Here is a 15,354-nt window from a genome sequence, read left to right on the forward strand (position 1 = left end):
GATAAACTTACACAAATGCTTGTATTGTTTTCGCTGTAAAGCAGAATTTCAAAATCTGAGACGTCAGAGTGATTAACAAAAGGCTAAGCTGTGTTTCTTTATATTTCACTTGTGATTTCATGAATATGAATAGTTTCTAGTAAGATTATTTGACCGTTGCGCTATGCTATTATCCCGGATCCGGGGGGGAATGTGGTATCAACCAAAGACATCGTAAATCTCCTAGAGGCCCATCCTCAGTAGAACACACACAGATGAGCGTTCTTACAACCCCTTATTCTTTTGCATAAAACAACCATGTGATGCAATAACAGCATTATAACATAATCTTGTAATTTCCACCATAGGTCGCAGGGGATATACAGTAGGGGTGCATCCCAAATGACAACGTATTCCCTATTTAGTCCACTAATTACCAACATACTGGGCTTGTAGGAGTCCTAAACATGAAGCAGCAATCAGCAGCATCGAGCTACTGCTGCAACACACAGGCACTCGAGCGTGCACACACACACACACACACACACACACACACACACACACACACACACACACACACACACACAGACACAGACACACACACACTTGTTATGTCTGACTGAGGAAACTAAGAGGTTTTCAGTGTGCATTACAGGCGAAAGAGTTCCTAAACCTAATTGTAATGTTCTACTGTTTGTAAATCTGGTCATTCTTACTCCTGGATTATGTCCATATCAAAGGCATATGAGAACCAAAGTACTAGCTCAGATAGACAAGCCATATTTGTTCAATATCTTTTCAAAATGTATCATTTAGCTGACAGTTCACCGTCAAAATGGAATGGACTTCCAAGTCTTTACTACAAACCATTATTTGGCCATGTCACCCTGGTGCTCTGTTTTAAAGGTGAAAACTGATGGACTGCTCCTTTAAGCCCAGAAGAGACCGGCTGTCAGGGAGCTCACAGCTTTAGTTAACAACCTCTTGGTGACTGAGAGGGAGACGTGGAGCTGAATGGCTCTGGATGTTTGGCTTGATAATGCTTAACTCCATTTGTGTCTCCAGTCAGCAGACAGAGCAGTAATCCAGCACAGAGCCAGGGTACAGATATCTATAGTGTGCGTTAGGAAGCTGTGGAGTGAGACTGTTTGTCATGCTTGAGGAGAGCTGCTCTACATTTCTACTCTCTGATTTCCCCTGGAGGGAGAGAAGGGTTCCGACATATACACACTCTCTCCTCTTGACTATTAGATTAGCTCAGTGTTATTCATCCTTATTGGATCAGTGTTCATGCCCAGATCAGAATAGCCTCACGCTTTTCCTCTGTGTGTGTGTGTGTGTGTGTGTGTTTCAAGTTTTGTTGTATGTACGGGGTACACATGGTATACACCGTCCAACAAAATGCTTACTGTCAGGTTCTTTCTCAACAATGCAACAACAATAAAAAATAATAAAAGTTAAGAATACAAACATAAAATGGGATGTGTCCATGTCTGTGAGGGTGTGTGTATGAGTGAGTGCATGTGTGCCAAGGTGCAGGAGAATCAGAGCAGGTGGTCAGTCCAGTTCAAGTGTTCAGCAGTCTGATGGCTTGTAGATAGAAACAGTCTCCGAGCCTGTTGGTATCAGACCTCATGCTCCGATACCATCTGCACAACTGTAAAGGAGTGAACAGAGCAATTCCCATACTAGGCCATGATGCAGCCGGTCAGGACGCTCTTGATGTTGCAGTAGTAGTATTTGCAAAGGTCCCGGGGTGGCATGCCAAATTTCATCAGCCACCTTAGGAAGTAGAGATGTTATAGCAGATGTTATAGTTATGTATTGTTGTCTCTACCTTCTTGATCTTTGTGCTGTTGTCTGTGCCCAATAATGTTTGTCCCATGTTTTGTGCTTCTACCATGTTGTGTTGATACCATGCTGTGTTGTCATGTGTTGCTGCCTTGCTATGCTGTTGCCTTAGGTCTCTCTTTATGTAGTGTTGTGTTGCCTCTCTCGTCATGATGTGTGTTTAGTCCTAGATTTATATTTTATTGTTACGTTTTTTAAATATTCCAGCCCCTGGCCCCGCAGGAGGCCTTTTGCCCATTGGTAGGCCATCATTGTAAATAAGAATTTGTTCTTAACTGACTTGCTTATTAAATAAAGGTTAAATATATATAATACAGAGTCAGTGTGGAGGAGGTCTTGTTGCCAATCCTCACAGCATGTGGTCTACCCATCAGGAAGTCCAGGATCCAGTTGCAGAGGGTGGTGTCCAGAACCCGTGCGCTGAGCTTTGTGTCAAGCTTGGTGCCTTCAGAAAGTATTCATACCCCTTGACTTATTCCACTGTGTTGTTACAGCCTGAATTCCAAATGTAAAGTTTCACCATCTACACATGACCAATTGACCAAGTGACCAAGTGAAAATATGTTTCTAGACAATTTAGCAAATGTATTGAAAATGAATACAGAAATATCTAATTTACAGCCCAGTATATTACTGGGGCCAAGCTTCCTGTCATCCAGTACCTATACACAAGGCAGTGTCAGTGGAAGGCACAAACAATTGTCAAAGACTCCAATCACCCAAGTCATAGACTGTTCACTCTGCTAGAGCACGACAAGCGGTACCGGTGCACCAAGTTTAAGTCCAAAAGGCTCCTTAACAACTTTTACCCGCAAGCCATAAGATTGCCTAACAATTAATCAAATGTCCACAAGGACTATTTACCTTGACCCCCCATTTGTTTTACAATGTTGCTACTCGCTGTGTATTATCTATGCATAGTCCATTTACCACTACCTACATGTACAAATTACCTTGACTAACCTGTAACCCCGCACATTGACTCGGTACTGGTATCCCTTGTATATAGCCTCTATTGTTCTTTTATTGTGTTACTTTTTTATTTTATTTATTTATCTCTATTTCTTGAACTGCATTTTTAGTTAAGGGCTTGTAAGTAAGCATTCCATGGTAATGTCACCTGTTGTATTCGGCACGTGACAAATAACATTTGATTTGATCATACTTGAGCGGTCACAACAACTTGATTGGCAAATTCAATTGTTTCGACATGATTTAGAAAGAAACACACATGTCTATATAAGGTCACACAGTTTACAGAGCATGTCAGAGGAGAAACTATACAATGAAGTCGAAGGAACTGACCGTAGATGTCCGAGATAGATTTGGAATGAGACATATATCTGGGGAAGGGTATAAAACTATTTATTGAGTGTTGAAAGTTTCCAAGAGCACAGAAGTCTTCATCGTTGGGAAATTGAAAAATATTAAACCACCCAGACTCTGACTATAGCTGGCCGTCTGACCAAACTGAGCAACCGGGGGCAAGAAGGACCTTGGTAAGGGAGGTGGCCAAAAACCAAATGGCCACTCTAACAGAACTACAGAGTTCCTTGCCTGAGATGGGAGAACCTGCCAGAAGGACAACAGACTCTACAGCACTTTACCAATCTGAGCTTTATGGGAGTTTGCAAATAGGCAAGTGAAAGACTAAGGTCAAAGTGTCTGTGGTCTGATGAGAGATGTCTGGAGAAAATCAGGCACATCTCTTCACCCGTCTAACATGATCCTTGCCGTGAAGAATGGTGGTGGCAGCATCATGCTATGGGGATGCTTTTCAGTGGCAGGATCTGTGAGACTGGTAAGGATATAGGGAACATTGAATGGAGCCAAATACAGGCAAGTCCTCGATAAGAAACTACTTCAGAGTGCAAACTACCTTAGACTGGGGGCGAAGATTAACGTTTCCACAGGACACTGACCCCAAATAGACAGCCAAAGTATTGCTGGAATGGCTTCAGAATAAGAATGTGAAAGTCCATGAGTGGCCCAGACAAAGTCCAGACTTGAATCCCATTGAAAATCTGTGGAAAAACTTGAAGATTGCCTTTCACAACCGCTCCCCATCTAACTTAACAGAGCTTGAGAAAATCTGCAAGGAAGGAATCCAGATGTGAAAAACTGATACAGATATACCCAAGATGAGTCAAAGCTGTAATCGTCGCCAAAGGTGCTTCTACAAAGTATTGACTCGGGTGTGAGTGGTTATGCAAATTAGATATTTCTGTATTTCATTTTCAATACATTTGCAAACATTTTTAAAGGCATGTTTTCACTTTGTCATTATAGGGTATTGTGTGTAAATTCAGGCTGTAACACAACAAAATGTGGAATAAGTCAAGGGGTATGCTTTTTTGTTTAACAAAACTTTTTTGTGGAAGGTACTACACCACGCACAGACCCCTTCGCACACTCAATGTTGTCGAGATACGTTGAGTTTCCATGTAGGTCTACTTGGCGGCAAAACTGTGAGGCCAGCTGTATAGCCTATTTCTGTCTATGAGTCTTTTTTATTAAAGAATGTGAAACAATGTTGCTTCTGTTTCATCACCTTCAATAAGTCATGCATAGCTTTTCTTTATATGGCCTAAAATAAATGTGTTCATATGGGAATAATATTATCTCTAGGTTATAGCATACCGAAGTTTGATTAGTTAGGGGAAAAAGTTAGGGGAAAAATTTTCCACGGACAAAATGTATCTGGTAAAGGGCTGACATTTAAAAAATGATTCTCACATACAGAAATTAAACCACTGTGATTTTAAAGACACAAAATAACAATAGTTTATGATTAAAGGATTAGGCTATACTGGGCTCTCACCGTCAGTATTATTATTGTCACGCCCTGGCCTTAGTTATCTTTGTTTTCTTTATTATTTTGGTTAGGTCAGGGTGTGACATGGGGGATTTATGTATTTTTCCTAGTCTAGGTTTTTTTGTATGTTTATGGGGCTGTTTCCTTTCTAGGTAGTTTGGATGTCTATGGTTGCCTAGATTGGTTCTCAATTAGAGGCAGTTGTCTATTGTTGTCTCTGATTGGGAACCATATTTAGGCAGCCATATTCTGTGGGTACTTTGTGGGTGGTTGTTTCCTGTCTTTGTGTTCTCTGCACCAGATAGGACTGTTTCAGGTTTTGCCACATTTGTTATTTTGTATTTGTGTAGTGTTCACGTTATCGTCTTTTATTAAACATGTTGAACACAAACTACGCTGCATTTTGGTCCTCCTCTCCTTCGACGGAAGAAAACCGTTACAATTATTCACATCATTCCAATTCAATCAACTCACAATTATTATCTGCTTTGGTATTGACATCAGTGACGACACTTTCCGAGTGATGAGAGACTCATGGGTAGGCCTACCAGCTGAAAATGAAAATGATTATGCAATTTGGACCAGAGAAATCCAATGTTTATATAAAATGTTTGCCTTATCCCCTACATTTTAACAGTCTAAAAAGTCTATTTAACAAAGGACAACATCACAAAATCCATTTGGCCTATGTCATTTCATTTAGTCTCATTACGATACTGAAAATGTTGAGTATTTCAAAAGAACAGAATACCATATTTTGAGTTGAATGTATCGGCTATTATACTAAATATCTATCCAAGGTACAACTTTAATGCAAGGGCATCTTTTAAAATGATTTTGATGCTCACCTCATGTCTTTATAATATAAATAAGGACCCTGTTTTGAAATCAGTATTTGTCCTGCTTTCCCATTTGTTCCCATTTTCATTTAAAAAAAGTATGCATGATATTCACAAGATAATAACATTGGAACATTGTATTGTTGTAAAATGCTTCCTTGCCCTGTCTGGAAACTCACATTCAAATAATGTTTACTTCTCATCGCTCTCATTGTTCCCATTTTCAATAAAAAAATATGTATGAGACATTCACAAGACTAACATTGGAATGCTGAAAAGTGCTGCCCAACCCTGACTGGCGAGGACACTCAGTTGACCCATTGAATAAAATGAAATACAAGGAAATAAAGCTTATTTTCTTTTGAACCTGTTCTATACTCTTATTACATTCTTACTCTTTAGACAATCCTTTTTGTAACATATGAGACATCAAAACATTCTAGAAATACTTTGTGTGCTATCACAACATCTGTTCACTTTACTGACTTATTTTCTGAATCAGCTGATAGTCAAAACAGGGTTCAAAATCAATGTCAATTTTGTATTTTATTATGTATCTAGGCCAAATTAATTACCCTTGAAACTATCCTCTTTGAAATGCAGGATCTGAATAAATGAGTTGAATGGGTTGCTTCGATAGTCCATCAATCGAATTAGAAGTTGTTCATACGCTAATAATCCTAATATTCTGATTAAAATATCTGCTACCCTCAACATTCATTATTCTCAGAGGTGTAGAGCAAGCAATGGAAGCTGAATGTACCTTCTCTGTGCATGGAAAAAATATCCTTGCGCATGAAGACTACACATACAGACAGGAACTACAGACCGTAAAATAAGTCCTTCCCGAAGTGCACCGCATATGATTACCGCTTTTGATTGCCGAGGTTACATAACACCGTCAGTGAGGGTTATCTTCAAGTTATCTGGAGAAAACAACCATAACCCGGACAATGCTCCAATTCAGATCCGAACACTGAAGAATGGCCAGAAGAAGAGAAGCCTGGAGACCCAGGAAGAAACTGACCAAGTTGTGGACCATGGTACACATGGCTTGCCTGCATGTAATTGGGGAGGCATGTATGAATATGAAGAAGTTGATGCAGAGGCACCAACAAAAGAACAAAGCGGCACCCCCTGTACCTAAATCCCTCTCTGAACTCATCAATCCTGACAGCTATAAGGGCTACGAAGAAGAGATGTTCCTCCAGCATGACAGTGGACCCAGGCCAGACAGAGTTCTCGTCACCCTGGTTTAGAAGTACACCACAACTGAACGGCTGGAGTCTTACCTGAAGAGCGTTGCCTACACCTTCAAGTTGCAGTTATGAACACTCCAAAATCCATCTGAGAAAATTGAGCACATAGCTTACTTGGCCTCTTCTTTGTGACACTTATCCATTTCAACCCTTTCAATGACTCCAAAATCTGTATGAGACCAGAACACACGGACATGTGTTCTTGAACATTGTTTTTTTGCAGCTGCCTTGTCATTTTTGGCCTTTTTTTGTAAATGCTAATGTTTTATAGTGAATGGTTGGTGTTAATTAATGGTGTAAACATGTTTATTTGAAATTAATGTTTTAGGCCTACTTATTTTTGCTCCATATTTTCTTGTATTTTGCTAAGCTTTTGTGTTAAGAAATACATGTTTTACAGTGGTTGTGTTAATGGATGGTGTAAAACTAGATAAAACGAGAAAAATATAGGCTGTTTTCAGCCTTCATCCCTGATGAACATATTTAAAATCGGCCTAGGCTACACAATTCTGACCATATGAACAACATTTATTTTAGGCCATAACTGAATATACAATATTCTGCCCATATGATCAAATGTTTATAACATATTTATATCGAAACATGATTTAATGAAACTCCGTAAACAAACACATTTAATAACAATAGGCAACAGCTGGCTTCGCAGCTTCTCCAGCGCTTCACGGCTTCCCTGGGAAACTCAGTGTATTGTAGCCTCATGCAGACAAAAGAGTAGCAGAGTTTGCTCTGCTGCAGTGTTTCACAGTAAAGTATTGTGGGTGTGCTTCGAGGGGTATGAATACATTCTGAAGGCAATGTAGATGTTCCTTGTCTCCATGAATAGCGATGGAAATGGCATGTTCTGTGGATCTGTTGGATCGGTAGGCAAATTGGAGTGGGTCGAGTGTGCCTGGCATGCTGGCCTTGATGTGGGCCAAATCAACAGTGAAATGCTTACTTACGGTTAGGCTTTGGCGGTCTACCATATATACTGTTTACCAGGGTATTTGGAAATAGACAGGGGATGGTTTTTCAATACCGTCAGTGTCAAAACATGAAAGTATTAATATGTAGGCTATGTGCTCTGTTTTTAATTTATGTAGTTCTGTTGAGCTGTTCTTGTCTATTAATGTTCTGTATTATGTCATGTTTCATGTTAGCTGCTGAGTAGCTGCCGCTTTTGCAACAGCAAATGGCGATCCTAATAAAATACCAAATACCAAAATATTTCTTTGAAGTTTTTTTAAAGAAATGTGAATATGTATTTGTGGCAACTTTTTAACTAAATACCTGCAGTCAACTTGAGCATCATTTCACCTGTTCATAATTGTTCCTTATGAAGCGTACTGGCTGTCCAGAGTCACGTGGTGTTTGTTTACAAGCACACAATGACGAGAGACTAGAGCCTTGTGAGTCACTCACTGTTGTGCAGCCAGGTGATCTAGTTACAGGGATGAGGTTTTGATGTTGGTGTGCTGTGCCTTTTTTTTCTACACACATAGTGTTGTGTGTAGTTTCATCTCTCCACAGAATATTTTGCCAATAGCACTGTGGAACATCCAGGTGCGCTTTTACAAACTTCAGACGTGCAGCAATGTTTTTTTTGGACAGCAGTGGCTTCTTCATTGGTGTCCTCCCATGACACCATTCTTGTTTCGTGTTTTACGTATCGTAGAATCGTCAACAGAGATCTGAGCATGTTCCAGAGATTTCTGTAGGTCTTTAGCTGACACTATAGGATTCTTAACCTCATTGAGCATTCTGCGCTGTGCTCTTGCAGCCATCTTTGCAGGACGACCACTCCTAGGGAGAGTAGCAGCATGCTAAACTTTATCCATTTATAGACAATTTGTCTTACCTTGGACTGATGAACATCAAGGCTTTTAGAGATACTTTTGTAACCCTTTCCAGCTTTATGCAAGTCAACAATTCTTAATTGCTTGTTACTTTTATCTCTTATTCTTAGCAATATTTTTTTTAAACTGCATTGTTGGTTAGGGGCTCGTAAGTAAGCATTTCACTGTAAGGTCAACACCTGTTGTATTCGGCGCATGTGAGAGGCTCATGTGACTAATACGATTTGATCAAGCGTCACAAATAGATAGTTCTATTTTAGCGCCTGGCAATGCAGACACTTGTTGGCGCGTGCGAGCAGTGTGGATGCAATGATTGAATAAAAGGAATGTGTACATTTATTTTGCAATGCTCACGAACGCGACACGAGCGGTGGGGTCAGCATGTAAACTGCTTGGAGTAACCCTGGATTGTAAACTGTCATGGTCAAAGCATGTTGATACAACAGTAGTTAAGATCGGGAGAAGTCTGTCTATAATAAAGCACTGCTCTTCCTTTTTAACTGGTGACTGGTGCTTACTGTTTGAGTTTTTGCTATTAAGCAGGAATCAGGACGATACACTTATGGTTGGATTTGCCAAAGGGAGAGGGCCTTTTATACGTTTCTGCTTACGAAGTAAAGGTGATCTAGAGTTTTGTTGCCTCTAGTTACACAGGTGACATGCTGGTAAAAATTAGTTTAAAATGGATTTCAGTTTTCCTGCATAAAATTCACTTGCTACAAGAAATCCTGCTGCTGAATTTGCATTTTCTTGTTTGCTTATGGCCCCGTACAGCCCGTTGAGTGTGGTCTTAGTGCCAGAATTGGTTTGTGGTGGTAAGTAGACAGCTACGAAAAATATGGTAAATAGTATGGGTGCAGCTTATCAAGAGGTATTCTATGGTGAGCAAGATCTTGAGACTTCCTTAACATTAGAGATCGCGCCTCAACTGTTAACAAAGAGACACTCCCCTCCCCATCTCACCTTACCCGAGACTAACGTCTGATCTTGACTATGCATAATTTTTTTTACCAGTTGTATGTCCATGCCCTCGTCCAGCCACGCCTGCCTCATCTGTCCAGCGCCTCACTATTCTCTGTGTTGGTGGTACAGGACGGCACACAGTGTTCAGGGTCAGGCAGAGTTGTTAGGTAGGCGGGCTCAGGGTCAGGACAGGCAAGGGTCAAAACCAGGAGGGAGAGGAAAAAGAGATATTGGGAAAAGCAGGAGCTGAGACACAAAAATACTGGTTGACTTGACAAACAAGATGAACTGGCAACAGAGAACACCGGTATAAATACATAGGGGGAAATGGGTGACACCTGGAGAAGGGTGGAGACAATCACAAAGACAAGTGAAACAGATCAGGGGGTGACACTTCTTAATGTGTTTGAGCCAATCAGTTGTGTTGTGACGAGGTGGAGGTGGTATACAGAAGATTGCTCTATTTGGTAAAAGACCAAGTCCATATTATGACAAGAACAGCTCAAATAAGCAAAGAGAAACGATAGTCCATCATTACATTAAGACATGAAGGTCAGTCAATACGAAACATTTCAAGAAATGTACGTTTCTTCAAGTCCAGTCGAATAAACCATCAAGTGCTATGATGAAACTGGCAATCATGAGGACCGCCACAGGAAAGGAAGTCCCAGAGTTACCTCTACTGCAAAATATATGTTCATTAGAGTTAACTGCAACTCAGATTGCAGCCCAAATAAATGCTCAACAGAGTTAAAGTAACAGAGACATCTCAACATCAACTGTTCAGAAGAGACTGCGTGAAACATGCCTTCATGGTTGAATTGCTGCAAAGAAAACACTACTAAAGAGCACCAATAATAAGAAGAGACTTGCTTGTGCCAAGAAACACACTCAATAGACGAGCAATGGACAGTGGAAATCTGTTCTTTGGTCTGATGAGTCCTAATTTGAGATTTTTGGTTCTAACCTCTGTGTTTTTGTGAGACATAGAGTAAGTTAACAGATAATCTCCGCATGTGTGGTTCTTACCATGAAGCTTGGAGGAGGAGGTGTGATGGTGTGGTGATGCTTTCCTGGTGACACTGTCTGTGATTTATTTCAGAATTGAAGGCACAATTGAACAGCATGGCTACCACAGCATTCTGCATCGATACGCCATCCCTTCTAGTTTGATCTTAGTGGGACTATCATTTGTTTTTCAACAGGCCAATGACCCAACATACCTCCAGGCTGTGTAAGGGCTATTTTACCAAGAAGGGGAGTGATGGTGCTGCATCAGATGACCAGGCCTCCACAATCACCCGACCTCAACCCAATTGAAATGGTGTGGGATCAGTTGAACCGCAGAGTGCTCAGCATATGTGGGAACTCCTTCAAGACTGTTGGAAAAGCATTCCAGATGAAGCTGGTTAAGGGAATGCCAAGAGTTTGCAAAGCTGTCATCAAGGCAATGTGTTGCTACTTTGAAGAATTTAAAATGCTGGTTACTAGATGATTCCATATGTGTTATTTCATAGTTTTGATGTCTTCACTATTATTCTACAATGTAGAAAATAGTAAAAATTAGGAAAAAACCTTGAATGTGTCACTGTGTCCAAACATTTGAATGGTACTGTACCTCTGCGATTAAAGTCTTGCTCTCATTTCACAAAATGCATTTTCCAGTGATTGGACATTGGCCATCAAGATACTAGGGGGAGGAGGCCATGTAGCCTGCCTTTTCAGCTTATCTTGGAGTTTCCCTTTCCTTCCTCTTCATCACCGGTTTAATTATTGCACAAACATTCTGAACAAAGAAAGTCATAATTAACGCAAAAATAGCCATAAAAAAGCAGTCGAGCAGGAACCAGCAAGACGCACACCCAAGATGCAATGCCGTGTGTGTGTGTGTGTGTGTGTGAGTGAGTGAGAGATAGAAGAGGTTGCAGATGAGCTTAGTCAGAGCCTATATGCGTATTTTGTGCTGTTGATGACATTAAATGGATGACACACACACTTTATGACAATCTTGTAGCATGTCATATCTTGCAAGTGCAGTCTATTTTCTTATGTCTTCAATATATTTTCCCGGAGTACGAACGCATGCATATATGCTACTCACGCAGGCACACACACACACACACACACACACACACACACACACACACACACACACACACACACACACACACACACACACACACACACACACACACACACACACACACACACACACACACACACACACACACACACAGATGATTGGTATGTCCCATCGTTGTCCTATGATGCTGGTGCTATGTTGCTGGGGAAGCCAGCCTGTAGTGGTCCCGTATTTTAAAAATGTAATGTTAGGTAGTTCCTCACACTGGAGTCCCCTCAGTCTATGGAGGAACAATCTAACATCAAGTTATAAAATGCTGAACTTGGCCTTTAAGCATCACCATATTATTTTGAAATTGTGTTTCAAATATTGAATTTTTGGACAGCTCCTGTCTCCAATGCTCACGGATCAAATCCCTGTTCCGTCAGAACATGGAACACCTTTCAATCAACGGGTTGATCAGAGCTTATGCCTTAATGACCTCTTCCTCAGTGGATTAGTGTGGCCTGGAGTCTGGTGCATTAGATGTGTAAGGGCCCACTAATGAGGATGGGCCCATCGTCTTACTCTATAGATGTTACGAGGTAGTAAAAGGGGCGTAAACCATTCTCACCACTGAGTGTGTTGTTGACGAAACAGAGGAGAGACACAGAGGCCCGGCTGGCTTAGCTAGCCTAGCTAGCCTGGAGCCTCAAGAAACATTTAACACTGCAGGAGCTGTGATTATGTTGCTTTTCCAGGACAATCTCGACCACCCAGATTTTCAATGTAGCGTGTGTGAGTGTGAGTGAGAGAGAGATTTCAGAATCTGACTGTCTCTCTGTTGATTGTTTGTTGTTGGCAGGATTTATGAGCGAGTGATAGACCCACCTCAGATGGATCTGACCCTGGGCAGTGGAGTGTGGCTGGGTCAGCATAGCCACAAGCACGGCCTCTTCAAGGTAAAACAAACATACTTTCACCACTATATACACGATCACTGTAACCATCTAACCTCAACCATGCATGGCTTCTCAAAGGTAACAGTCTTGACTATCTTGTCATTCTATGGACTGCAGTACCATGCTTTCTCTCCAAAAATAAGATGTTTCTAACCTTACCCTGAATTAAGAACAAGTAGCGCATTTACATTTAGCATTTTAGAATCTGAGAGTAAATAGAGCCGAATATATTGATAGAAATCACTTTGTCCGCGAGAGATTTACATGGTTATTAAAACTTCACGCCAGGGTAAGCCTACACGAAACATAGCCCTTATTTTAAGTGTTTCTAAAATCCCATATGGGGAAAAAATTAATGGTGGAAAAATTATTGGAACCATTTCCCTCTTTGACCGCTAGGTTTTATGGGTATTATAATACCTCAACTGTGGGTCTCTATTTATCACCATCAATAACAACACTATGCTATGGTAATACTCTATATAATGCAACGTCAACATAGCCTTATTATTAAGAGAGGGGTAGGGAGAAAGAGGAAAGGGGTGTGGTGACAGAGAGAGAAAAAAGGTAGGGGTAGAGAGGTGGAGAGAGATCAACTGACCAATATTCCGCCATCTTACACACACCCGCTGAGCAGTCGATGGCCTCATTTCTATTTTTATTTCATCTCATGTATGGATTAACAATACAGCGTAGAGCCTGAATAGATCCCATGCCTCTCAGGCCATCCACAGTCTGTCAGTGCCTGCGTCCATTTTGGACACAGCCAGTGTCATCTTCTATTCTCCACAGCATCTGTAGTACCCATTCCTTGTAGTATGCTCTCTCTACCCATATGATGATTACTGGGCCCAATCAAAGCATAAAGAACCCCCCTTCTCTTTCTCTGAGGATGAAAAACTTAGTATTTAAAGGATTCTCTCTCGCAGTCTGCCTGAAACCAAGTTTGAAGCAGTGTCTGTCTAGCTCCAGTCTAAGGTGCAGCAGCATTTAACTTTAAGAGTTGATAGGAAAAAAAGAGCAGGGACAGATGGCCTAGAAACCTAGAAACGTTCAAGGTGTGACTGTGGATGAGGGAGGAGGGGATTTGTTTTGCTGTGTTCAGAGATTGATTTGGTGCAGGAAATGTGCTGGAAATTCATACCTATATATTTATTACAACCACTTATTCACAGCTCATGCTATAGCTTTTTTTTAAGCAATAAGGCCATATTATGCATTCGTAATCCATTACACACAGCTGTTTCTAAAATTAAATAAGTTGGCTTTACATTATAAAAGTAAATAACAGGCCTCCCGAGTGGAACAGCGGTCTAAGGCACTGCATCACAGTGCAAGCTGCGTTACTACAGATGCTGGTTCGATACCTGACTGTGATGCAGCCGGCCGCGACCAGGAGACCCATGAGATGACGCACAATTGGCCCAGCATTGTCCAGTTTAAGGGAGGGTTTGGCCGGACCGGATGTCCTTGTCCCATCGCGCTGTAGCGACCGACTCACATGCATGCTGACACGGTTGCTAGGTGTACAGTGTTTCCTCCCACAAATTGGTGCTGCTGGTTTCCGGGTTAAGTGTGCATTGTGTCATGAAGCAGTGCAGCTTGGCGGGGTTGTGTTTCAGAGGATGCATGGCTCTCGACCTTCACCTCTCCCGAGTCCATACGGGAGTTGCAGCGACAGGACAAGACTTTTAACTACCAATTGGATATTACGAAAAGGGGGTAAAAAAAAGTACGAACAACGACGTCTATATTTTGTACAGTGTACAAAATATATTTAGGTTAGGACACTTGTCAGCATTTACAGTGTAGAGAGTGTTACAATAATGTTCCCTTGGAGTAGCATGCAGTAGTTCTCTATAAGATAAGCTACTGTATCTAAACCATGGCCATAGGGCAGTTCGGGCAAATGCCAGATGGGTTGATCTTTAGCCCATTGGGACTGTCTAAATTGTGGTTTGAGCACAGAATTATCATTATTTGACTAATAATGGGGGCCTCAAGAAATAAAGAAATGGACGTTGTGTTAAGAAGTGCCCAGACCGATGTCTGGTCCCATTCTGTCCCTGCATTAAATACTTATAAAAAAAAATCCAAATCTGTATCTGGGAGAGGAAGTGAGGCTGTTATTACTGGTGTTGTTGTTGTGTAAGAGGGGGCTGTAGCCTCAGGTAGCCTGGGGAGCTGTGACGCTTCTTCAGTTGTTCTTCTGCCCCCTCATGTAGTTTTTTTCCTCTGCCATTCTCTCCTTTCTCTCTGGTCCCTCAGGATGTCAAGGAATCAGTCCCAGGGCCATGAGCTTTGTGGTGAGCTTAGAGGGCACTGTAGTATTGAAGACCGAACTGTAGTCAATGAACAGCATCCACACATGTGCATTCCTTTTGTTCAGGTGGGTGAGGGCAGTGTGTAGTACAACAGTGAGCTGGTCTGCACATGCTCTGAGGGTGCGGTTAGGGATGACGTCTGGGCCGGCAGCCTTGCGATGGTTAACATGCTTGAATAACTTGCATACATCCTCCGTGGAGACCGTAAGCAGGTTGCCCTCGTTGTCCTCAGGTGCTCTCCTCGACAGCTCAGAAAGGTTATGCTCGAAGCGTGAGAAAAAGGTGTTTAACTCGTCAAGTTGCTGTGCGTATGATGTGACTGGTATTCTTTATGTAATCCATGATTGTTAGAAGCCCCTGCCACGTACACCTCGTTTCCGATCCCCTGAATTGCTCGCCCACTTTGTCCCTATACTTGTGTGTCACCATCTTGATCGACCTGCG

The 15,354-nt window shown here is 41.6% G+C and overlaps 1 protein-coding gene across 1 annotated transcript in view; it reads left to right on the forward strand.

Annotated features, from left to right (window-relative positions):
* The window catches only part of LOC135537762 (protein kinase C-binding protein NELL1-like), a 168,897-nt gene that overhangs the window by 102,952 nt on the left and 50,591 nt on the right, over positions 1 to 15,354 (forward strand). Inside the window, exon 5 of the mRNA XM_064964065.1 lies at positions 12,490 to 12,586. Within this exon, the coding sequence (XP_064820137.1) occupies positions 12,490 to 12,586 (97 nt within the window). The remainder of the gene's footprint in view (positions 1 to 12,489; positions 12,587 to 15,354) is intronic.

Source organism: Oncorhynchus masou, chromosome 1, assembly GCF_036934945.1.
Source record: "Oncorhynchus masou masou isolate Uvic2021 chromosome 1, UVic_Omas_1.1, whole genome shotgun sequence".
Taxonomy (NCBI): Eukaryota; Metazoa; Chordata; class Actinopteri; order Salmoniformes; family Salmonidae; genus Oncorhynchus; species Oncorhynchus masou.